Here is a 26,476-nt window from a genome sequence, read left to right on the forward strand (position 1 = left end):
TCTGTCTGTCTGTCTGTCTGTCTCTTTCTCTCACTCTTGCTCTCTCTTTCTCCTCCCCCCATCTCTGTCACCTCCCTTCCCCACTCTCCTTTTCTCCTTTCCTAAATATATGGGGAGCAGGTAGTTCAGTGCTAGGGTCCAATAATATGGTGCTGCTCAGCCCTGCTATTCAGGCCTCTTTCCCTCTCTGTCTCTGTCCCTGTCTTTCTGTTTCTTCTCTCTCTGTCTCTGTCTCTGTCTCTCTCATCTCCGTTTTCCCACACTTTTTGTTTCTCCCTTTCCCATGACAATGTATTTGCAACTATTTTTTGTTTCTTAGTTTTTCATAGAGCCTTATCTTCTGTTATTCTCCTCTTTCCAGTTAATAACTAACATTTTCTTAGCACTTTTTTTTCTAAATGTCCCACAAGGAAAGTTTTTTGTTGTTGTTGTTTTTATTTCACAGCTTGCAAGTTTTGAAACACTATTCTTACACTTTTAGAAGCTCACATAGCTAAAACACGTTAAGTTCTTTCACTGTAAGATGTTTACATCTGGTCCAGACTGTTGATGTGTATATGAATCCGTATAGTAAACTAGGCGAATGGAGATTGATCTAGCCTTAAAACACTGTACAGGTTTTATAATTTAAATAGATTTTTATATGTTTTTCTAAACACTAAAAATGTAAGGGAGTGAGGGTCATGTCTCAATAAGGGTAAAGCACAAGCAGGACCCTGAGTTCACACCCCGCAATACTTGGTTCCACCAACACCTCCGGGTGTATCCCTGAAGGCTCTGGGGCACCACCATGGCCCATGTGCTGGGCCCAAGCATTGAACTCTCTGATTCACACATCACCTCATACCACACTCTGATTTTTCACATTCTCTGTAGTCCAGCATGTATTGGACACACACAAAATTAAACATTTTCATATTGTCATAACTGAATGGTTGGAAATTTTTTCTCATCTCCTCAGCTGTTTGAGCTGGGTCCTGATGGAGGAGATCATGAAACGGATGGAGACCTCCTTGCAGAGACGGATGTGCTGGCTTACGATTGTGCTGCTCGGTAAGGAGGTGTTCAATGTTCCCTGTAATCTTTCCACGCTGAAAGGAACTCTTGTCTAAGTGAATAGCTTAGAAAGTTTTAATTTATAATCTACTGGTATCAGATGCAGTGCTTGTGCTTGAGAAGTTAAATCATACAGTAAAAATGCCACATTAAAACTAATGTCATAAAAAATAAAAAATTTAATGACATCCATCACATTTGTATCTGAGGAGATAAATCGAGTGTCTCTGCATTAAACCTTATCTCCAATGGAAGATTAAATGGACATACATGCATAATTGCAGACTTGCATTTTCATACTTCTTTCAGAGCAAACCTAATATGCTGCTGTTTTGGGGATGTGTACTCAATACCTGTAGCACTGAACTGGGCAAAGTACCCAGAGGCTGGAGCACATGCCTTGCATGCTTGAAGTGCTGAGTTCAGTCCTTGGTGCCTTATGGCCTTCAAGTACCAGCAGACTTAATCTTGATGGCCTCCAGGTATGGCCAGGCCCCTGAGGACTTAAGTTTAATCTTCGGTAGCACAAGGCCCTTCAAGCACTGTAAGACAGAACTCTTACGTTGCCCTCAAACCCTTTTGGGTCCAACAAGTACCATGCCACTGGGTATGGTCACTCACTGGTCCTAAGTTTTACGTACAGGATGGCTTCTAGTCCTTGGAGTACTACTAGGAAGCCACCTCTATCCCCTGGCAAAAAATACTCATAGCACTTTATAGGTACACATTAAATATTCATAGCACTTTAGATAGATAAACATTAAATACCCATAGCACTTTATAGTTATACATATACTCATAGCACTTTATAGATATACATTACTCATAGCACTATATAGATATAAATATACTCATTGCACTTTATAGATATACATATAAATATTCATAGCACTTTATAGATATGTTAAATACTCATAGCACTTTATAGATATACATATATTATGAAAATATATATGGACATGAATGTTGCTCCTCTAAGACTACTTGGCTAGAGGTCGTCTTAGAGGATCATAGTTCATGTTCCGTATATTTTCATAATCTACATAAAAGTAGACCTTGACACAATATACCTTGTCACTATGTTCAGGGCATCAATTACAGCACAATTAGGGAAACTTGGGAGATGATTAGTTTTACCAGAACCTCTCTAGTAAATTCAGGACTTAGCAGAATTAGGACATTTATTTGTGAAGGTGCATTAAGTTAGAAAATCATATTTTATCAATCCCTTTGGTACAATACTAAGAATTATTTCATCAGTGTGGAGTGATAATGTAGGTTTAAGTTAGAGATTATGATGTTAAAATATATGCAATTTGATCTTCATAACAGTACATTTTACTTACCAACAATAGCTGTATCAAGAAAAACCTGGTATAGAATGCCCACACTTTTTAATAGGGAAAACGTAAAAATTTTAAAATAGTGTAGTAGTGAGTTGTTGAGTTTTCTTAATATACCATTGTCATGTAGCATTTAAGTAATGTATGATTTTTTTATGAGAAAAATAAAAGATTTTTCTTCATTTGCTTATTATCAAAGCCTAGATTTGTAAGATGCGCATTAAAGCATCTACATAATCATTTAAAGATTCCTTTTTGACTTTCTATTTACTACTATTACTTATCTTTACTTAAACAGAACACTTTGCCATTTCCTCAGCAATTTTACATCTGCTATAGGTCCCTTCATGACTTTTTTTTTTCTTCATGACTTTTTTGTTTCTCAAGTACCCTCTGGTCTTCTTTTCCAGCTCCAATTAATGTGCCTACCTTTCCCTTAATTACCTAAGAACTTCCTATTTATTTGTATCAAAGGCCCTGTTTTTACATACATGCTTCTCTCCACCACATTGAGTAAGGTTTACTTGTATAGTCAATGTATGATGAGCACTGTCCAAATACTTTATTTGATGAATTCAATCCTCAGAACAACCTTGAGAATCAGATAGTCTTTTCTTACATATTTTAAACGAGAGATACAGAGTGACTACAGTAACTTGCCCAAGATCCCGTGTTTACAAAGTTTCACACGTTATAAACCTGAGCCAGAACCTCAGGCCCTCTGACCCCAGAGCTTTTAGCATACTACCTCTCAACCAATTCTTTGTTGAATAAATAAATTTTACAACAGAACTCTAAATGTTCATTTTTGAACACAAATGTCACCCTTCAATAGTTTTTAATTTTTTCCCTATTTTAAGTATGAAATTTTTCTAATATTTAAGAAAGCTTTAGAATTCAAAAAAGAAGAAATAAAATCTGTCACAATAAAAGTTTTTATTCTTTAGCTTTGTAAAGCACTGTGTTTAAATAAAGCCTAAAAGAACCTTAGGAGCTGGGAAAGAATGCAGTGGTTAGAATACATGCCTGGCATGTGTACCCCTGACCTACGTTTGATCCCTGGCACTGCACATACCCAAGCATTGCTTGTGAGCTGTGGAAGCTCCTGAGCACTGCAGGATGCTCAGATGAGGCCCAGCACTGCAGGGCCCAATAGCCGATACCCTCGTGCCTGTGCACTGAACTCCAGGCCCAACTAGCTGAAAATCACATGTGGGACCCTCGGGTCTCCTAAGCAACACTTGGAGATCCCTCCTCCCCAGGGAATTGAAAATAAAAAAGAACCTTAGCGTTAAAATTATTCTTGGTATTCTAAGAGAACAAAAGGGAATACCCTGCCACAGAGGCAGGGTGGGATGGTGGGACGGGGGGTGGGAGGGATACTGGGACCTGTGGTGGTGGAAAATGGGCACTGGTGGAGGGATGGGTGTTTGATCATTGTACACTTGAAACCCAAGCACAAAAATTAGTAAATCTACAACTGTACCTCATGCTGTTTCACTAACAAAAATTAAAAAAAAAATGTAAATGATGGAGAATAGGCACTGGTGGTGGGATGGGTACTGGATCATTGTATAACTGAAACCCAAGCACAAAAATGTAAGTCTACAACTGTACCTCATGGTGTTTCACTAATAAAAATTAAAAATAAAATAAAATAAAAAAAAGTTTTTATTCTTGTCTGGATTTTTAAAAATACAGATTTTTTTTATGTTTGATGAGTCTTAAAATTGATTTCATATTTGAAAATAATTTTTTTAAGTAAAGGTATCTAACAAGGAACTCCAAAGTCATTGATACTTACTGGTTTTCTTCCAGAGAAAAGTATGCTATGATGTTTGATGAACCAGTCCTCTTGCAAGCTGGATGGTGGTATGTAGCTTGGGCTCGAGTATCAGGACCCAGCAGTGACTGTGGATCTCATGGACAGGCTTCTATTACCACAGACGATGGGTAAGAAAATGAGTACTGCGATGAGTACTGCGATGCAATTCTTTATTTTTGCATTTTAGAATATTGTATATGAAGGTTCAACTATCTTTTAATAGTTGAACTTACAGTTACAAAGTTTAAAAATTTAGCACAGGGGCTGGAGTGATAGTACAGTGGGTAGGGCATTTGCCTTGCACGCGACTGACCCGGGTTTGATCCTCAGCATCCATATGGTCCCCCAAGTACCGCCAGGAGTAATTTCTGAGTGCAAAGCCAGGAGTAACCCCTGTGCATGGGTGGGTGTTACCCAAAACGCAAAAAAAAAAAACCCTCAGCACAGCTAAAACATATTATCACAGCTACAATCCATATAATTGCATACCAAATTAAAGTCTAGATAGGACAGAGAAAATAGAACTGAGGTTTTGTTTTCTTAACAGTTGGCATTCACATGTATTTAAATATTACTTTATTAAAAAGCTTATTATCAAAATAAAAATTGTATGGAGGGAAGTGCAGGAATTGAGGTTAGAAGCCACCTAAATTTAAGTCTACACCTATTAAAAATTAGACAGTGCTTATGAAGTTTATGAATTGCAAAACTTCAGAGATTTTAGATGCTGTAATGTTATTTTTATTTTTTTATTGACTCACAGAGAGATAAACAGTTACAAAGTTATTCATGATTGGATTTCAGTCATATAATGTTCAACATTTATCCCTTCACCAGTAGTATTTCTCACTACCAATGTCCCCAGGTTCCCTACCCAGCTCCCCACCTGTGTCTATGGCAGGCATTTTTCTTCTCTCTCTCTCTCTCCTCTTTCTCTCTCTCTCTCTCTCTCTCTCTCTCTCTTTCTCTCTCTCTCTCTCTCATTTGTCCCTCCCTCCCTCTCCCCCTCACCCCACCACCTATTAGACATTATGGTTTGCAGTACATATACTGAAAGGTTATCATGTATATTGCTTTACCTACTTTCAACACTCAGTTCTTATTCAGAGTGATCACTTCTAACTATTACTTACTTACTGGTCCCTTCTCTATTCTATTGCACTTTGTCCCCACACACTTGTGACAAGTTTCCAGCCATTGGCCAGTCCTGGCCCCTATTTTTCGTGGCCTTAGATATTAGTCTCATACTATTTTTTTTATATCCCACAAATGAATGAAATCATTCTATATCTGTCCCTCTTCTCCTGACTCATTTTCATTCAGCATGATACTTTTCATGTTCATCCGTTTATAGATGTATAATTTTAAACTGTAAGGAAGTTTTTAAAAATTATAGATTTCTTGAGTAGCTTTGTGAAACAGCTTTTAACCCCATTTTCCGGGGAATAGAGACAACCAAACATGGATTTGGAGTATTTTGACTCTAATCTTCTTTGTATTCTTATTTAAAAAGAGAGATGAGAAATTATATATGTATATATTTGCATATATATGTGTGTGTGTGCATAAATATACATGTATATACATATATTTGACATAGACACATTTTATGTGTGTATATATGTATATATCTGTGTATATATGTGTATGTATATACATGGCATATATATATACACACATATGTGTATATATATATATGACTTTGGTGCTGATAGACTGGCATTATGAGATTACAGGAGTGACCATGGGGCTACCACATGCAAGGTATATGCTCAAGTCTGTTAGTCGGTGTACCCTTTTCGGATTTCTATAAAATTTTGGTAGTTTTTACTCTAGATTATATGCTAGAGCTAGAGTGACCGTCATGATACTAAACTGTAAGGTTTCCACATACCACTCATTCAAATATGGAATACCTATGTATTTTGAAGCCAAAGCTTATAATGTATCAACTTGAGAAGATATAGAACTACTTGTAAATAAACTGTCATTGTCACTGTCCTCCCGTTGTTCATAGATTTGCTTGAGCGGGCACCAGTAACATTTCACAACAAATTGTGAGACTTGTTGTTACTGTGTTTGGCATATCAATACGTCACAGGGAGCTTGCCAGGCTTTGCCATGTGGGCGAGATAGTCTCGGTAGCTTGCCGGGCTCTCCGAGAGGGGCGGAGGAATCGAACTCGGGTCAGCCTATTGGTCGCTTGCAAGGCAAACACCCTACCCGCTGTGCTATTGCTCTAGCCCTGTAAATAAACAATTATTAAATTTTTTATTAAATAATTATTAAATTATTAAATTTTATTGCTCCATTTCAAGGAGAGCCAGATGGAGTAAGTTACATTGAGCAGGTGATTCAATTCCTTCATTTTACTGATGAAGCCGTTCAGAGCATGAATAAAATCTAAACACAGTTGCTTTTTTTTTCTTTTTTTTTTTTTTAAATTAAAGGGAGAGAGGGGGAGGGGGAAGGAGAGACTCTGGAGAGAAGAAGGGGAGGGAGGGAGGCAGAGATAGAGATAGAGAGAGGCGAGAGAGAGAAAGAGAGAATGAGTTCATAAGTAAAGTAAAAGGACTGGAGCACAATGACATCCCAGTAGGAAAGGAAAGAGTAGTTTTTTGTTTTTAATGATAATTCCCCACTAAAATGAATCTGGAATTTTGGAGAAAAGGCTCATTTCAGGTCTGATACCTGACTAATAAAACTTAAGTTAAATCTGGGATATTTTGTGGTTCTAGAAAGCAAAGCATTACTCAACATCTAATAACGATGTTGCCAAAATATCACAAGAATCAAATTGAGTGTTAAAATATGGCTTATAAAATATGACTTATAACACATTGAATTAGGGAAAAACAATAAACCAACACCTATTTGAGAGAGATACAAAAGAACACCTCTCAACAGTGAAAAGGAACAACTTACTGAAATACATAAGTTGCTTTTTTTTTTAAACTTACATATTTTCTGTAAGGCTTCAGTTTCTATTAACAGTAAGATTTGAATGCAGCGATAAGTTCTTATTTTTTTTACTGAATCTTGAGTTGTGTACTTTTTGATGAATTATTTTTTCTCTTCTTAGGGTTGTTTTCCAATTTAAAAGTTCAAAGAAATCAAATAATGGTACAGATGTTAATGCTGGTCAGATACCTCAGTTATTATACAGGTATGTATTAAATGCTGACTTAATATAGCTTATTCTTTTATGGTAATGAAGTAGGATTTCTATAAAATATATGGCAGAGCCTGGCAAGCTCCCCGTGACGTATTCGATATGCCAAACACAGTAACAACAAAGTCTCCAGTGGAGACGTTACTGGGCCCGCTCGAGCAAATCGATGATCAACGGGAGGGCCTTTACCTTTATATGGCATAAAAGGAATAAATTATTTTAAGCATTTAGCAATATAGCTATGTTTAATAAGAACATTTAATGTTTTGTGTGTTTTAGGCATTTTTCACATAAAGGTTAGCTTTATTTAATGTTTTTAAATTTTACTTTAATCACTATCATTTTTAGTACTGTTAATGGTGGGTTTCATGCACGTAACCCCTTCATACCACACTCTCCTTCTACCAAAGCTTTCAACTACCTGAAAGCCCCATTAAGCCCCGCTGCCCACAGTAAGTAAACACCATTCTTTAGACTGATCTCAGTTTCCCTTTCCTTTGGGCCTTTTTTAATTCCATTGCTATGCTTATGTCCCATAGGTGATAGAGATCATTCGGAATTTTTTCCTCTTCTTCTGACTGATTTCACATATAATAACCTTCAGTTCCATCCACATAGTGACCAATTATTTGATTTTATTGTTTCCTACCACCAAGTAGTATGTTTCTTTACCCAGTCATCTGTTCTTTTACACCTAGGTTGTTTCCAGATTTGGACTATTATGAATAATACTGCAATGAACATAGGAGTGCAGATGTCTTTTCTAATTAGCTTCTGGGTTCTTAGGTTAGATATCAAGAAGCAGGATTATTGGTTTCACATAGAAGCTGATTTTTTTAGTTTTTTGAAAAGCTTCATATTGGTTTACAAATTGAACTCTTTGGCATTCTTACTGGTAGTGGATGATGTCTCCTTTTCCCTCATATCCCTGCCGACACTGTTGTTTTTGTCTATTTTTATGTGCACTAGTCTCACTGGTGTGAGGTAATATCTCACCATGTTTTAATTTGCATTTCTCTGATTTTAAGTGACACAGCAATTTCATGCATCTATTGGCCATCACATACCATTTTACTGTCAAAAACCTCTGTGAATAAGTTTCTATCTTTTCAACCCTTTTTTTGATTGGTTGACTATTTTGTTTTTGCAACCTTTTTTTTTTTTGGTTGTTATTGTTTTGGGGCCACACCTGGCAATTCTTGGAGGTTACTCCTGGTTCTGTACACAGGTATACTCCTGGCGATGCTAAGGGAACCATATGGGATGCCAGGGATTGAAGCTGGGTCGGTCTTGTACAGTCAAGCACCTTACCCTCTATGCTATCTCTCTGGCCCCTTTTAAACTTTTAAAAGTGCTATATATATTATATTTGCTCGAGCGGGCCCAGTAACGTCTCCATTGGAGACTTTGTTGTTACTGTGTCTGGCATATCGAATACTCTCGGTAGCTTGCCGGGCTCTCCGAGAGGGGCGGAGGAATCGAACTCGGGTCGGCCATGTAATAATAAGGATATTAACCCTTTGTCACATGAATGGTAGGCAGATATTTTCTGTATGATGAGTCTTTTTATTCTGGCTTGAGGTGCAGAAGCTTAATTTGATGTAGTCCTATTTGCTTATATCTGAAGCTTAATTTTAAACTACCTAATGACTCAAAATTTCTGTATTGTTCCAGTACAACTATTTTAGTGATTTAGTCTTAAATCTGTTGTTTTTAATACCAATTTCAGATAAACTAATAGCAAGGAAAAGAAATCATGGAGATTTTAAAGAAATCTTTGAACGATTTTGACTTCAAAGAAGTAAAAAATGTGACTTCTTATGCAAACCAGATTGACTTATAGAGCCATTTTTTTTGTTCATCTGATTTCAGAATGAATTGAAAAATCTATTGTTGAAAATGTTTAACTTTCAAAATTTCAAATATTATCTCTTGCTCTTGTGATAAATTACTATATTTTAGAATGGAAAAATCGGATGTCTTTATAGGAAAAATCAAAGATAGTATTTGTAGAATAGTGATTCTCTTTCTTCCAGGTCATCTCTCTAGTAATCACTTTGAGAATCTGCATTACCTAAGCATTAATTCCCCAAGGGGATAGGGTTTTTTTGTTTTTCTGTTTATTTGCTTTTGGGTCACACCTAGTGGTACACCAAACTTACTTCTGGCTCTGTGCTCAGGGAGTTTTCCTGGAGGGGGACGGAGACCATATGGGTGCCAGGGATCAACCCTAAGTGAGGGATTTGCAAGACAAGCACCTTACTCACTGTACTATAGCTCCCCGTGTCCCCCCCCCCCCCCCCATGGTAGTTTTTAAACACTATTTATGGTAGTATGTATAATGTGTACTTTGTGTACTCAGTTTCTGGACTACTTTTGAGTATGTTGATTAAACAACTTTTAATGATAACATACATAATAAATATTACTATGTTACTTAGTAAGAAATGAGAATGTTTGCTACGAATTCATACATATGTGGGTTTTCAAAGATGAAGTGTTCACGTGTCAGAATTTTTTTTTTTTTTTTTAGTTTTGGGCACTGTGATTTATAAACTGTTATCATTCGGTTTTCATACGTGAACTATTCCAGCACTACCCCCTCCTCCCAGGAGTTTGCTTTGCTCCATCACTGTCCCAGTGTCTTCCGTCCACTGCCTGCCATAAGCTTCCTACTGAAGACACATTCTCAGTTTCTGTTCACGTGTCAGAATTTTTGCTTAAGATAGGAATATCTTCTAAAATGACCCATAATACTTTACCTGACCAAAAAAAGTCTCACTGTTTATTATTGCACAACTGTATATTTTGAAATAAAAATGTGGTTGGACTTGTCTGTTACCTCTAGACTTCCAACCAGTGATGGCAGTGCTTCGAAAGGCAAACAGCAGACCAGTGAGCCTGTGCACATCTTAAAGAGATCATTTGCAAGAACTGTGTCAGTGGTAAGCTGTTGAAAATCTTTTAGCTTATCTATCCAGTGCTCAGTTTCATTATGATTCTTAGCACTTGCATGTTCTACTAAGAGTTTATTTCAGCATAACCCTGTGAACTCAGCTTTAATTTTGTTAGTATTGATATTTTAAAGATAATTGCATTTTAATTAATGGGAAAATAGGGATTCTCTCTGATTTTGTCATGCCTTTTTATTATGAAATAGCAGATACGTTTTCTAACAAATCTTGCTGAAGTGGTTAGGAACTGAAGAAAAATTTAAGGTGTTAGAGAACAAAAATTAAGGAAATTAAATGAATGAATTGCCTATCTAAGGGCTTCAAAACTATTTGACTTTATTTATTCTGTGTATAGAATGGAAAGGTTACATGATGTAATTGAAAGATCCCGGTATGTTCATTCAGAAGTATGAGTTAAATTATTTTTTTTTCTGTGTTTTGTTTTGGGGCCACATCCAATGATGCTCTGGTTATTCCTGGCTCTGTCCTCAGGGATAAGTCCTGGCGGTTCTTTGAGGACCAATTGGGATGTTGGGGATTGCTGTGCAAGGCAAATACGTGCCCTGCCCTGTATTATTTCTCCAACCCCTGAGTTAAATTCTTGGTCCTATGCTTCAGAGATGGCTCAATAGGCCAAGCTCATGCTCCACATACAGAAGGTTGAGGTGGAAGCCTCACACTGCATTGTCCTCCAGCACCAAGCCAGGTATAGCTCCTGAGCACTGCCAAGTGTGCCCCCCTCCAAATCAGTAGAACAGTTCTTCATATTGTATTTATTGACTGAAGAGTCTTTTGAAGTTACCTAATTTAACTGTGTTATTGCATTATTTTGAAATTGTGTAAATAAGGAATATGGATTACCATAATATCTCATATTGGTAAAATGCCGAGGAGGAAGACTTTTTGGATTTCTTTCTTTTTGTCTTTTTTAAAATGCAAAGTTAATAAATAACTGGTGGGAACAGATTGAAGTAAGGATAAAGCTATACTAAGAGTTTATTGAAGTTTTTTCTCCAACTCCTTCATGCATTTATATAGCCAACATTTATATTTTTCTGTGTGTCATTTTTATGCATATACAGGTATATTAGTCTATATAGAATACACTATGCAGCCTACTTGCTTTTAGGTTTTTCATTCTTCTTTTAAAAAAACTTTGTTAGTGGGACAGAGAGAGAGCTGAAAAGACTGAGTGCATGCTTTATGTGCAGGATGCTGGGGTTGATTCCCAGCACCTCCCGGTCACCTGAACAACACAGGAGCACATTTAATATTTGCTATCTCATGTCAAGTTGCAGGAAGATTAAGACAGTTTACAGAATGTGCAGTTCCACTTTAGGGCACTGTCAGATGTGGCCCCAGAATTCCTGAGTGCCTCCCATCAGTGCCATAGTATATACAATGGATATCTTTCTTGCTAATACTTTTGGCTCTTTTCTAATATTTACCACAAATTCTTATAAAACAGAGGCTGAAGAGATAGTACAGTGAGTAGGGTGCTTGCCTTGCATGTAGGGAAGTTGGATTTGATCCCTATATCCATATTGTCCTCTGAGCACCTCCAAGAATGATCCTGGAGCATAGAGCCAGGAGTAAGCCCTAAGCACCACTTGGTGTGGCGCAAAAACAAAAAATTTTCATTAAACAGTTGCATTCTAACTTCCTCAGCCTCTTCCTATCAGTGAACCATTTTGTCATTTTACTTTTCTATTTACATAAACATCTTTGATTACTTCAGTACTTACTTGAATATTTCTATGAGAATTGTGCCCATTTGAAATTTGCTATATCATGCCACCTTTGCTATACTTTCCAAAGAGTTAAGGCTGTTTACCCAATGTGCAGTTCCCATTAGAGACTGTACAATTTTTTGCATCTTGGTCCCTTACTTTTTTTTTATATTAAGATCTACTTGATTTTCTATAATCCAAATACATCTTTGTTCCTATGTTTCTTTTTCAGTAATATTTTTAGTCTGTGTTTAGTAATCCTTTGATATTTTATGTGGGAAATCTCATAATTATGTTTATATAAAAGTATTTATTTTCATTTGAAACAAAGTATAAACTTATTCTTAATTTGCTATCCTAAGAGGGATAATTTTTGGTAGTATGGGAGAATATTACTTTGTTTTGAGATTCATTCAGTATGTGTAGTAAGTATGATAGTATCTGCACACCAACTGGAAATGCAAGTCAACAACAAAACACACATTTTAGAAAAAAAACTCCTAATAAGAATTCCTCAGTAATATCTATTAATTTTTATTTTTCATTAGCTTCTTATGGTGGATTGATTTTGCTTATGTAGTAAGTTTAAACAAGTAGATACAAAATAAGCTACTGGGTACTGTCATCATGCTCTAACAATAAGGCACTTTTATATTCTGTAATATAGTGCGTATTTTATGTTCTTGCATAATATTTGCCAATACAAGTTCAGCTTTTTAAAGCATTATGCATTTGTTTTGCTTACATCATAAATTGGTACCAGAAAACTTAAAAAATATGTTTTTATGTGTGTAAATTTTAAAAAACATTGTTTTGATAATTGTTTCTTTGTCAAACTTCTAATACTTCTAAAAATAATTTAAGGAATATAAGAATGAATATAAGGATGTTTTCTGGTCTGCCAAAACTTAATTTTAAGAAGTTCAAGACAAAATTTTAAAGTTGAATGTCATTTTTCCACTTGATTCAGTTTTTGCTATCATTGAAATTAATTGCTATTTCTCACATTATGATTAGGAGTGTTTTGAGTCGTTATTGAGTATTCTTCATTGGAGTTGGACCACCTTAGTCTTAGGAGTTGAAGAACTTAGAGGATTAAAAGGATTCCAATTCACGGCTACACTTCTAGATTTAGAGAGACTGCGCTTTGTGGGTACCTGTTGTCTGAGATTACTGCGTGTCTATACCTGTGAAATTTACCCAGTGTCAGGTATGATATATATTTTAATTACTTTACAAATAAAATATTTGAGAATTATCTTCAAGAAAGATGTGAAAAGGTTTATATAGAAAAATCAGAAGTATTAAGATCCTAAACTACCATTAAATGAGGAGATAAAAGGAGAGAGAATTGTTCTGCTGTGATGTATATGTATTTGCTTTCAAAGACAAAGTGGATTACCTTGTTACTCTAGTAACAGAAAGTCAATGAAATTAAATATATCACAAACAACATTCTATCAAATAGAAATATTTCAAATAACAATTTGTACTTAAATGCTGAAAGTGGTTTTTTTTCTACTTTAGATTGAAGAAAGAAATAATTTGGAGGGTTAGAGAGATAATTCAGGGTTTAAGATGGATGCATCTCTTGTAATGAGCTCCATTTATCCCCTGCATCTTATGTCATAACTGGCATGTGGTAGGTGGGTATAGTTCCAGAGACCCTCCCTCTCCTCAGCACTGCAGATATGGCCCTCGTGTCTGCTAAGAAATAATCTCTACAAGTAGACCTTGTATCCCTTAGCTAGCACTGTGTGGGAGACTGAGAAAATAAAAAGAGGAAAAGGGAGAGGGTGAGGGAAAGGAAGAAGTGGGGAATGGGGGGGGGGAGGATTTGGTTCATAATTTTGAAATTGTTTTATATCTGGGTTTATATGTACTTGTATATTTTTTTTACCTATTTTTGTAAATTATTTCAGCTCAATTGAATTTTTTTTGTATATAATTGTTGTTTTATTTAATTAGCAATTATTTTCTGTTTCCTCCTAGCTACAGGAAAAGCTGTTGTAGAAGAAACAAGCAAGTTAGCCGAATGTATTGGAAAAACCAGAACTTTGTTAAGAAAAATCTTATCTGAAGGAGTTGATCACTGTATGGTAAAACTGGACAACGATCCGCAGGGGTATCTCAGCCAGCCTTTGAGTCTCCTCGAAGCTGTCCTTCAGGAGTGCCACAACACCTTCACAGCCTGCTTCCATTCCTTCTACCCAACGCCAGCCTTGCAGTGGGCTTGCCTTTGTGATCTGCTCAACTGTTTGGATCAGGTGACTTCAGTGTGGTTATTACCAGTTGAAAGCATACTGCATTAATTAGTTCTCTAGAAACTCTCTGAATTGCAGCTACCTCTTTCTTTACAGCTTCCTAAAGAGCTAAGAGGAAATCAGATGCATAGGTCTAAAACAAAGTTTTAAAAGTTTTACATTTTATTATTTTTCAGTTAGAGAATGTCCTAGAAGAATAGCCTCTGCCACTGCCATTAACTGCAAAAATAACCGAAAGAGAGAGCTGAGTGCACCTGCAAGCTAACTCAGTTCATTTATTCTGTTTTTTGTTTGCTTTTGTAAGGCAAGCACCCTACCCACTATACTTCTGCTCTGGACCTCTGTTTATTTACTCTTGAGGATACCACACTTTCATAAATATTTATGCTCAAATTGCATTTTTGGAACACTAGAGCAAAAATAAATGACAGAACTTAAGAGAGAAATTTGCAGATTTACAGTTAACCCTCGAGCGGGCCCAGTAACGTCTCCATTGGAGACTTTGTTGTTACTGTGTCTGGCATATCGAATACTCTCGGTAGCTTGCCGGGCTCTCTGAGAGGGGCGGAGGAATCGAACTCGGGTCGGCCATGTTGGCCGCTTGTAAGGCGAACGCCCTACCCGCTGTGCTATCGCTCGGGCCCGCTCGAGCAAATCAATGATCAACGGGAGGGCCTTTACTTTACTTTACAGTTAACCCTGCACTTAGTAATTATTAGAAAAGCTAGATTAAAAAGAAAAAATGGGTAGGGGACTGGAGTGATAGTATGGCAGATGGGGTGTTTGCCTTGAATGCGGCTGACCTGGGTTAGATCCCCAGCATCCCATATGGTCCTGTGAGCACCGCCAGGAGTAATTCTTGAGCCCAGAGCCTGGAGTAACTCCTGAGCATTTCCAGGCGTAGACTCCTCCTCCTTTAAAATAAATGAGTAGAAATAAAGCACATTGAATACTTCCAGACATCTTAGCCTAAATGACATTTATAAGTAATTTCTATTTAACTCACTATATTCTTTTTAATAACATATTGGTCACTAAACCAAATCATATGCTATCCCATAAAATAGATCTTGTAAATCTCAATAGATTAAAATAAAATCTAAAAGAAAATTTTTTCATACCATAGTGTATAAAGTATATCAAAAATACATGACTAGAAAATAATGACACTTCTAAATAATGAGTGAATCAAAGAATTCTAAAATAAGGTCAAAATTATTGCACCTGAAATTATAATAGTTCAGAATTTATTAGATGGAATTAATGCCGAGTTTAGACAAAATTTAAACATTTAGATGATTATTATTATTATTAGACTTTTATTATACTAGCAAATAAGAAAGATGTAAAATCAGTAGTATCCTTTGAGCCCTTTCAAGTTTGTATCCCCCCCAAAAAAATGAATGCAATTAACCATATTTATTAGCTGAGTAAAGATGGAAAATTTCACAGTACTTTCAATAAATACAGAAAAAGCATTTGATAAAATTTCATTTATTCATTGACAAAAATAGGATTTAAAGAAAACTTCTGTGATCTGCTGAATGATATATATTATAAAATCTGTGATTAGGGGCTGGAAAGGTAGAACAGTGGGTAAGGTACCATATTGCACATGGCCAGCCCAGGTTCAATCCTCAACACCCCATATGGTCCCCTAAACCCACCAAAAGCATTTCCCTAGTCTAGAGCCAGGAATAAGAGCTGAGCACCATGAGATGTGGCCAAGAAATCAACAGAACAAAACTCCGAAATCTATGGTTGATATCAAACTTAATGGTGAAATAGTGATTGCTCCCTAAGTTCAGGAGTGAGAGGTATGTTCTCACTACTTCTGTTCATCATGTACTGGAAGGTCAAACCCTCTCCTCAGACCCAACTCACTGTCACTAGAAGCACAGCCTCAGGTTGTTGAAAAACATCTCATTTACCACATCTGGGCAGGCATCTTGTTTTTATGTTATATTGTTTCTTGTTTCTTCCCTTTCCTCCTCTTTTGTTATTTCATAACTATTTACATGATGAATTTATTTCTCTTCACATGTAAATGGTATTTATTTCACTATGGTAAGATACTTAGTGTGAGATCTGCCTCTTAAGAAATTTTAATTTGTTGAGTGTAGGTACTATGTTATACAGCAGATGTTTAGCATGTATTCATTTTCATAATCAAAATTAAACATCAAATTTCCTAACCCAATCCCTGGATGCAGTGCATCCTGCCTCTCTGCGTTTGACTATTTTAGATAGATAACTCCTAAAAGTAGAGTCCTGCAGTGTTTTTCTTTGAATCTGTTTCATTTAGCATTAATGTTCTCTGGACTCATCTATTGCTGTGGAGTAGATTTTTCCGCTCAGATTTCTGGGACAAGATTATTGTCACAACTAATTCATAACTTGATAGTTTTTTAACCTGCTTAGTAAGATAAGATTTTTTTGCTTTGCTACCAAAAGAACTCACTTTAACATTGATTTAATATAATCAAGAATATTGTACTTTTAGCCTTGTTTTACATAAATATTTGATATGCTAAGTAATATGTACATGATTTTTGTGACTGATTCCTGTGTTGAATTTTTAATACTTTGTTTTATAAGTATTCCAAGTGTACTACCAGTTTTTCTAAACAAATTGTGTAATGTAATGACACCATTTTGTGACCTTTGTAAAATAATTACTTTAGCATATTAAAATTATGCCAAGTCAACATTAGTGAAATAGTAGTAGCACAAAATTACAGCTTAAATAATTTATTTGAGTAAAGTAGTTTCAGTACTTGTTACTGGAAAAGACTTCAATATATACTAACTCATGTCTTTTTGATATCCTTGAGAATAGTTGCTTGAGAGTACCATGATTATGACAAATTGAAAATACATAAATTTGGACTCTGAGAGATAATACAGTGGTTAAGGCACTTGCCTTGCATGCATCTGACCCAGGTTCGATCCCTGGCATCCTACATTGTTCCCCCAAGCACTCACTGCCAGGAGTAATTCCTGAGTACAGAACCAGGAGTGACTCTTGAGCATTGCTTGGTATGGCACAGAAACCTTTTGGGGTAGGGGGTGGGGGTATAAAATTCAATTTTAAGAGTGGAAGACTGAATTTTCCTAATTTCACTGGGTCAAAATACTTGTTTTTAAAAATACTAGTGTGTCGTTATACCATAACAGAAAAAATGAATGCTAGAGAATTTTGGCATGAGTTGACTAGTACTGATGAAGTATTTCTTTGTGGGTGTATGTTTTGTTTTTAAAAGGATATCCAAGAAGCAAACTTCAAGACATCAAGTAGTCGACTCCTTGCTGCTGTTATGTCAGCTCTGTGTCACACTTCTGTTAAGCTGACTTCTATATTTCCTATTGCTTATGATGGAGAAGTACTTCTGCGATCAATTGTTAAGCAAGTTAGCACAGAGAATGATTCAACTCTGGTTCATCGTTTTCCCCTTTTGGTAGCACAGATGGAAAAACTCAGCCAGGTAGGTTGTTTTTGAAATACTTTTTCTTTTGAATAACAACACCAACAAAGAATGCAGGTACATTTATCTTGCTGATTCTTGTAAGTCATTAAATACATTCATCAAATAATTATGTTTCACTTTAAAAACTAAAATTAAGAGAAAAAAATCATTCATGGTTACCTGTAAGTGAGCAGTTTTCTTTTTTAAATTTCATATCAAGCTGTTACTAAGCTATAACATGGGAGAGAATTATGCAGTAAATTCCTTCTTTTTTTTTACTCATTTGAAATTAAGTTGCAGATATGTAAGCAATATTTTATATACTAATACAGTATTTTAGATTACCAGGATAGAACTTTAGGGAAATAAAGTGTTTTTAAAGTATAATCTGTATGTGAGGATTACTAATTTTTGAAAAGACATTAAAGTGTAGAAAACAGATTAGTTGCTCCACAAAAATTAAGAGACTGATCAATGACAGAGAAACTGAAAAAGATAAGAGCAGAACAGGAAAAAAATGGGCACAATTATGTAGTACTTCTTTAGGATCTCAGTAAAAATAATAAAAGTAGGGGGCTGGAGCTATAGTACAGTGGGTAGGATGTTTGCTTTGCATGCAGCTGACCTGGATTCGACCCCCAGCATCCCATATGGTCCCCCAAGCTCTTCCAGGAGTAATTCTTGAGTGCAGAGCCAGGAGTAACCTCTGAGCATCGCCAGATGTTATCCAAAAAAGCCAAAAATTAACTAAAAGCAAATAGAGGGATTTAAGAAAGTGTGGGGAAATTTTCACTTAATATTTTAATTTTTATTTAAAGAATCATGTTTCACAAAGTTATTGATAGTTTTAGACATATAATGTTCTTGTACCAATCGCACCTCTGAGTTTTACTACAAAGTTGATTTTCTCTCTGAATTGAAAGTACATCCATTTAAACTTATGATTTGTCTCGGGAAGACTCTTTTCCACATAGTTATTTTGTGACTATGAAATCTAGTGAATTTGTTATATAAGTTATATTGTAAGAAGTATAAGTTTAAGTCTTTTTTTTAAAGAATTTGCTTATTTATCACCAACTTACTATATACAGCAAATAGTTCCCCTCATTTCCTCTGACTAAAGTCTCTCACAGGAAAAAAAAAAACTTCTAAACATGAGGAGCTTTTTCCATCATATAGCAGTACTATTAAGATATTAAACAAGGTAAATGAAAATTGTCAAAACTAAAACTAGTAAAGATGCAAATACCTTGAGCATGTGTGGTACCTTTATGATGAACATATTAATAAGAAAATAACTTCCCAAGTGAAAAGTAGATAATACTGATTCACATACCACAGGACAGATTTATTGGCTCTTCTGAATTTCATGGTGTCATCTAATGGGAAAACGATTTGCAAGAGTGTGACACAGGAACATGAAGCAGTGTCTTTGAACTGTTTGTTTTTTCTATCACAGAGTGAAGAGAATATCTCAGGGATGACAAGCTTCCGGGAGGTTCTGGAAAAAATGCTGGTGATTGTTGTGCTTCCCGTCAGGAACAGTCTGAGGAGGGAAAATGAACTCTTCTCGTCCCACCTGGTGTCTAACACCTGCGGGTTACTGGCCAGCATTGTCAGTGAGCTGACAGCCTCTGCCCTGGGGTCTGAGGTAACAAGCCCTGATCAGGTCATCGCACACCTGTAGAACTTCCACATAGTTCCTTTCTGCAGATTTTTCCCCCCTTTTTAGCTAATCTCAATCCTGTTTTCTTTTAAAAAAGCTTCAAGCTGAGCTGTCATATTTCAGTGCTTTTTATGTTTTTGCCCATCCTTGTTTTTCTTCTCTCTATTGATTTCCTCTCTCTTCCCAGGTGACCCAGGATGATGCAAAGTATATGTTTTCTTATCTGCCCCATCGCACATCTCCACTGCCATGTCCCCATAAAAGCAAAAATGGTTCACATTGCTGGGTAATGAGTAATATTGAACAAGTAGGATTACTAATAATAAACATGCAGTGTGTTTATGATAATAAATTAGAGCTTTAAATCTTAACCCTCTGCCCACTTACTTAATCCTAGGTACTCACATACAATGCAAATAATAATTTTTAATCCTACCTGTGTCAGTTTGTTAAGTGTAGTAAAACATGCATAATATAAAATTCATCATTATGAAATGTTTATGTGTGCAGTTTGGTGGCATTAAGTACAGTTGTTTTAAAGCCAGTATCATAAAGTTTTGAAAGGATCAAAAATTATGTTTGAGAAAACTAGTTTTTTGTTTTGTGTTGTTCTGTTGTTTGGGGGTGGAGTTTCTGTGTATCTGTATGTGTTGGGGCCACCCCCCACAGTGCTCAGTGAGTATTTCTAGATGTGTGCTTGGGGGTTATACCTAGTTGTGCTCCAGAGATAATGCCAGGATCTAACCCAGGCCTCCTGCATGCAAAGCATGTGCTCCAGCCCTTGAACTATCTCCAATCTGATAAAGCCACTTTAAAACATAAAAGTACCTTTATAAGTTAACATTATTTTTCACTGTCATTGAATTCATCAACTATTTCCATTCCCTTTCCACAACAGACACTAGATTGGTTTTGGGAACCATGCCATTATGTGAACTCCATCATTGTAAATCAGTGTTTCATAATTAGTCTGTATGTAGTTGCCCCAGACCTCCATTTCTTGCCAAGGAACTTCTTTTCTCCATTTTACTTTGGTACTGGCTAGTCTTTGCTTTTTCTGGCTTATAGACTTGCTTTAGAATACTTCTCTGTATTGACCTCTCTGCTCGGTGCTAACTGATGATTCTTAGGAGCAGGTTAGCCTTTAGAATTTCACAGTGATTACATGTACCTGAGAAAATTTTAGTATCCAGTCCCACCAAGCACCTTTTCCAGTTAGCTGTGATTTTGTCCCAGGAAGCCATTGAAATCCTTGCCAGAAAATTCTCCCTCCCCCCCCATTTATTAAGCTTGTGATAATGCTCCTTTTCTATACTGGGTACTCAAAGAAAAAGTCTATAATAACATACCGATCAGAAAGTTAATGTCTGTTTTATTCCCTGTGAACTTGCCTTTCTCTCTGATGAAAACTAATGCCCACAATTGCAGGTTGCTTAATATATAACCTTGAGAGCTCCTGGGTTGGGTTGGGATGAGATATCCATATTCTTTCCTAGTTCGTAGTTCTTACTAGAATCATAAACTTCAATGCTTTTTCTGTATCCAACTGTGATCAGAAGTAAGCTCTATAATCAAACAGTTTCCAAGCAAAATAAAATCTCTAATCCTGACTAATGAAAGTCTGTAATTAGTGATATGTTTTGTTTTTTAATTTTGAATGTTGTTATACAATCACTGTGTACATTCATAGTATATAAACTTAAGACACTTTAGTTTTCAAATGAAATAGAATTCCTACATCTCTATGTAATATAGTTCAAAACTGTACAGCAGGACTTCTTTAACTGTTCCTACTTGTGACCCCTAGCCCCTAGAACGTTTTCATTATCTTGAGTATATAGGTGTACAAAATAGGCCACAAACCAAACATTTTCTGAAAATAGAAACCCCATATGATGTTGCAATCAATAAGAAGCTAGGATCTATAGAATGTTGATGAAATTGTTGATGTCTCTTTTTAAATAGTAATTCATTTATGTTATAACTGTGACAATATACAAGTTTATGTTCTTATACTTAAAGTAAGTGAAATATATAGTGTAATGAGACTAAAGAAAGGACTGGAAGTGATATTTATTGTGTAAATTTAAAATAATAAAATCTAGTCTTATGATTAATCTTTTACTAGAATGTAACTTTAGGAAACTTTGAACCCACTTGTTAGGTTATTTTATTCAACTCCTCAGAAGCCTCTAGATAATCCTGTTCAAAATTAGTTCTAGATAATCTTGTTCAAAATATTAGCACTCAGATCCAAACTAATGATGTTACTACTTTTGTTCATAGGTTGACGGACTTAATTCTCTTCACTCTGTAAAAGCCAGTGCTAACCGGTTCACAAAAACAAGTCAGGGACGAAGTTGGAACACTGGAAATGGTTCGCCTGATGCCATATGTTTTTCAGTAGACAAGCCCGGAATAGTTGTGGTTGGTTTCTCTGTCTATGGAGGAGGTGGCATTCATGAGTATGAATTGGAAGTGTTGGTTGATGATGTAAGTCTCACTCTTACAGTGTTCTTGCTGTGTGAATTGGGTGTCTGGACTTACTATCTTATGCTGATGATCTAAACCTCGATGGTTTTGCAGACCTCTCAGAAGTTGATGACATTAAAGAAATGGAAAGAAAGCAACTCTGCATGTTTGCTTATAAACCACTTATAATTACTCCTGCCTTATAATTTTTATACTTCCAGGAAAAAGTCAGAGGAGAAAATTAGATCTTTGATAGTTTAACCTCTGGTAAAGATCCTGAGTAGTGTTTTTTTTTTAACTGATTTTGGTTTTTTTCCAACCAAAACAGTATCCAGACCTAGGAAATTGTGCAAAGGTCTAGAGCATATGCTTTGCATGTGAGAGGCCACGGTTTGATCCTGGCGCCACATAGTCCTCTGAAAACCATTGCAAGTGTCACCCCTCCACGAGCACACTGCTGGGAGTAGTCCCTTAGATTTAATGGCTATGGAGGTCCCCCAGCCCCCCAAAAACACCATGATGATATTTTCTGGATTAACGGTTTAGTTTTTTTCATAGATTGTAAATGATTGATTCATTGTAAAGAGATTATTGATTTGATCAGTTTAGTTATATCTTGCTTTATTGTCTAAATTATTTTAAGTATAAAAGTTTTCAAAATGTTTACTACAGTGGAAAAGTAGGTAGCATATAAATAATTTCCTAATAGCAATCACTCTGTATCTCAGTTCTTTTGAGCAACTAATTTAAATAATTTTTCTTCCTTTATTAATATCCGTAACAGATAAAGCACTCGTCTTAAGAAATTATTTTAAGGCATCCGTTGTGTGATAAATACCTTTTTACATTGGGTAGTAGACTCCACAGGAAATCAGTTAAAAGTAAATAAAGTACTAGATGTATTTTTCTTTAGTATTTTTAGGAAAATGACAATAGCTAATTTTATATGCAAGTAAATATGGCTGTTGAAAAATGATCATTACTTAAAAGTCAGAGTTGTGTATGCTGTAAAATTAAGAGTGTGGTGGATTTTTATTTTCCACTAGAGTGAACATTCAGGAGATTCAGCTCATTCTCACAGATGGACATCTCTAGAATTAGTCAAAGGAACCTATACAACAGATGATTCACCTAGTGATATAGCTGAAATCAGGCTGGACAAAGTTGTCCCTTTAAAGGTAATTAAAATAATGTATTTCTTTTAAAAATAGGTATGCACTTTTTTAAAAGTAAAAAACATTCTGTTATGTGGGGCTTTACATTTTTATAGAGTAGCGGCCGTATTACTGATAATTTAACTGAGTTACATTCTATTTTGCAGAAAATCTTTCAAAATTAATTGCAGCAAATAGTACTAGTAGGTTTTAGAGCTGAACAGTATGCCTAACTTTAGATACCTGCCTATACACATATGTATTCTGTGACTTTTGGTGTGTCCTCACTTTATTACTGAGATTTATTTGTAGATTGGGAATTTTTATTCCTATATAGTTGTATGGTTAGGGTTAAGTTAAATAATGGAATAAAGTATTTAATTTATTGAATCTTATTCCTTGTCTTTCTTTCATTGTGCCCAAATTCTTGTTCAAAATAAGTCGTCTTTAAAGATAGTATTCTTTACAATATTAAAGTTGCTACTTTTTGTATCTTTAAGTGTTTGACAATAAATATTTAATGAAACAAATTTTACTCAATATTAAAGTTAGTACTAATTGAACAGTGTAGCCACAGTAGTTTTCATTATAGAATTATTTTTGACAAGATGTATTGAAACTAAATTTCTAAAAAAAAAAAAAGTTTAAATTTGAAAAACTAGTAAAGCCTTCATTATGAAGTCAATATGTATCCGTCATATGTACTGGTATCAAGCCTTACATTTTCTATGCAACTGCATCTTATTTTGCGCCACCTTTTAGAATTCTATCTGCCTGAATTTCTCTTAAAATAATATATATATATATATATATATATATATATTGGGCTTGTTTCTTTTTTTATTTGTTTTTACCCACTTAAAACTATTAAAAAATTGTAAAGTGGTACCAGAAAGGTTGTACAGGAACTAGGGCATTTCTCTTGCATGCAGCCCTAATTTGAATCCTGTCACCCCAGATAGTTCCCTGAACACTGCCAGGGTCACACTCCTGAGCATAGAGCCAAGAATAGTATCTCACTGGGTGTGTGCCCTCCCCGCCCGCAAAGTAAAGAACTGCACTGCACTGTCCTCCCGTTTTTTATCGATTTCCTCGAGCAGGCCCAGTAATGTCTCCATCAAGAGACTTGTTGTTACTGTGTTTTGCATATTGAATACATCACGGATAGCTTGTCAGGCTTTACCGTGCATGTGAGGTACACTTAGTAGCTTGCTGGGCTCTCCAAGAGGGGCGGAGGATTCGAACCCGGCTTGGCTGGGCCGGGTGTGCACAAGGCAAACGCCCTACTGCTGTGCTGTCGCTCCAGCCCAAAGTAAAGATCATCTAAAAAAAATTTTATCTTTCTGATTAAAATCTTTATTATGGCTAATACTCAACAATGTGGTTAAAAGCAGAAACTGAAGTTATATTGCCTAAATCAAATTATGGCTCTATCACTACTGTCATTCTCAGAACAAGTTCCTTAACTTCTCTGTGTTTCTTGCATTTCTTATTTGAAAGTTGGGGAATAATGGTACTTACAATGTCATTTTAATAATTAAGTCAAATTACTATGGGCATTTCCATTTTGTGCGTTTCCATCAAATAAAAAATGTCATGAAATTAATCATTCAGTTCGAATCATTAAAAAACTCAGATAGTTTATAAGTACGATATAGAATCAAAATATTTGCCTATTTTTGTTCCCGGAACATTCTTTTTGAATATCCCCTCTGCATTGGGAATTAATAGAAATGGTTTTTTGCACCTTTTTTTTTCCAGGAAAATGTTAAATACGCTGTGCGCCTGAGGAACTATGGAAGCCGTACAGCCAACGGAGATGGAGGGATGACCACAGTGCAGTGCCCTGACGGAGTAACCTTTACATTCAGCACATGCAGCCTGAGCAGTAATGGCACAAACCAAACCAGAGGACAGATTCCACAGATCCTATACTATAGGTGGGTGTACCTCCTTGAGCTCATTCATAGAAACAGATATTATTTATTGAAATATATAAATTGTGTTAACTATAAAGGTGAATGCTTTTATGCTAGTAGGAATGCCGAATGGTTCAGCCCTTTTGGAAAACAGTATGGACGATTTTCAGAAAACTAGAAATTGAGCTCCGATTTAACCCAGCAATACCACTCCTGGGAATATATCCCAGAGAGGCAAAAAAGTATAGTCAAAGTGACATCTGCACTTAAGTGTTCATTGCAGCACTCTTTACAATAGCCAGAATCTGGAAAAAACCTGAGTGCCCAGGAACAGATGACTGGTTAAAGAAACTTTGGTACATCTACACAATGGAGTACTATGTACCTGTTAGAAAAGATGAAGTCATGAAATTTATATACAAGTGGTACAACATGGAAAGTATCATGCTAAACGAAATGAGTCAGAGAGAGGGGGACAGACATAGAAATATTGCGTTCACCTGGGGAACATAAAGTAGCAAAATAGGAGACTAACACCCAAGAATAGCCGAGATAAGTATCAGGAGGTTTACTCCATGGCTTGGAGGCCAGCCGCACACTCTAGGGGTAAAGGCAGCTCAAATAGAGAAGGGAGCACCAAATAAAGGGTGTTGGGAGGATCCTCCCAGGATGGGAGATGTGTGCTGAGAGTTGACTATAGACCAAACATGATTACCACTCAATGCCTCTTTTGCAAACCACAGCACCCAAAAGGAGAGAGAGAACAAAACGGAATGCCCTACCACAGAGGCAGCGTGAGATGGGGGGATGGGGGATGGGAGGGATACTGGAATCAGTGGTGGTGGAGAATGGGCACTGGTGAAGGGATGAGTGTTTGATCATTGTATAACTGAAACCCAAGCACAGAAATTTGTCAGTCTACAATAAGTCTACAACTGTACCTTATGGTGTTTCACTAATAAAAATTAAAAAAAAAGGTGAATGCTTTTAAATGTGTTGGGATGAGGAGTGGAGATATAGGACTGAAGACATCTTAGTTTACAACACAGTTCACTTTAGCTCAATCTCTTGGAGTTCTTCCTAACCTTTTTTTTTCCCCTTCTCACATTTTATCTCTACTTGGCCAAGTCCTGGCATCTTACTTTAAAAATATCCTAAATCTGTCTTTTCAACCACTTCCATCATTTAATAGTCTAGTTCACACAACGCTCCCTCCTCCTGAGTAACTGCATGTCAGCCTTTGGTCTCATTCTTTCCAGCTGCCACCCTTCTGCAAGCATTTTTACCACAAGGCAGCAGAATGATTGCATAGAAATGTAAATTATTTCAAGTTCTGCCCTGGCTCAAAATCTTCTATTTCCCATTCCAGTATAAAATGTGCAGTAATTAGTGTTGTCTGTCACTGCACATGCTCTCTCCTTTTTATCTTTGTCACCTGATTAGCTTTTTTTTTT

General features: G+C 36.1%; 1 protein-coding gene across 3 annotated transcripts in view; it reads left to right on the forward strand.

The window, feature by feature from the left end:
• Positions 1 to 26,476, forward strand: part of MYCBP2 (MYC binding protein 2) — a 225,675-nt gene that overhangs the window by 86,875 nt on the left and 112,324 nt on the right. For all 3 annotated transcript variants that reach the window (XM_056109890.1, XM_056109889.1, XM_056109888.1), the window contains 11 exons: positions 962 to 1,053; positions 4,218 to 4,352; positions 7,307 to 7,390; positions 10,245 to 10,341; positions 13,098 to 13,290; positions 14,073 to 14,347; positions 17,608 to 17,829; positions 19,271 to 19,462; positions 21,764 to 21,970; positions 22,996 to 23,127; positions 24,865 to 25,043. In XM_056109890.1, the coding sequence (XP_055965865.1) occupies positions 962 to 1,053; positions 4,218 to 4,352; positions 7,307 to 7,390; positions 10,245 to 10,341; positions 13,098 to 13,290; positions 14,073 to 14,347; positions 17,608 to 17,829; positions 19,271 to 19,462; positions 21,764 to 21,970; positions 22,996 to 23,127; positions 24,865 to 25,043 (1,808 nt within the window). The remainder of the gene's footprint in view (positions 1 to 961; positions 1,054 to 4,217; positions 4,353 to 7,306; positions 7,391 to 10,244; positions 10,342 to 13,097; positions 13,291 to 14,072; positions 14,348 to 17,607; positions 17,830 to 19,270; positions 19,463 to 21,763; positions 21,971 to 22,995; positions 23,128 to 24,864; positions 25,044 to 26,476) is intronic.

This window comes from Sorex fumeus, unplaced genomic scaffold (assembly GCF_029834395.1).
Source record: "Sorex fumeus unplaced genomic scaffold, SorFum_2.1 ptg000008l, whole genome shotgun sequence".
Classification (NCBI taxonomy): Eukaryota; Metazoa; Chordata; class Mammalia; order Eulipotyphla; family Soricidae; genus Sorex; species Sorex fumeus.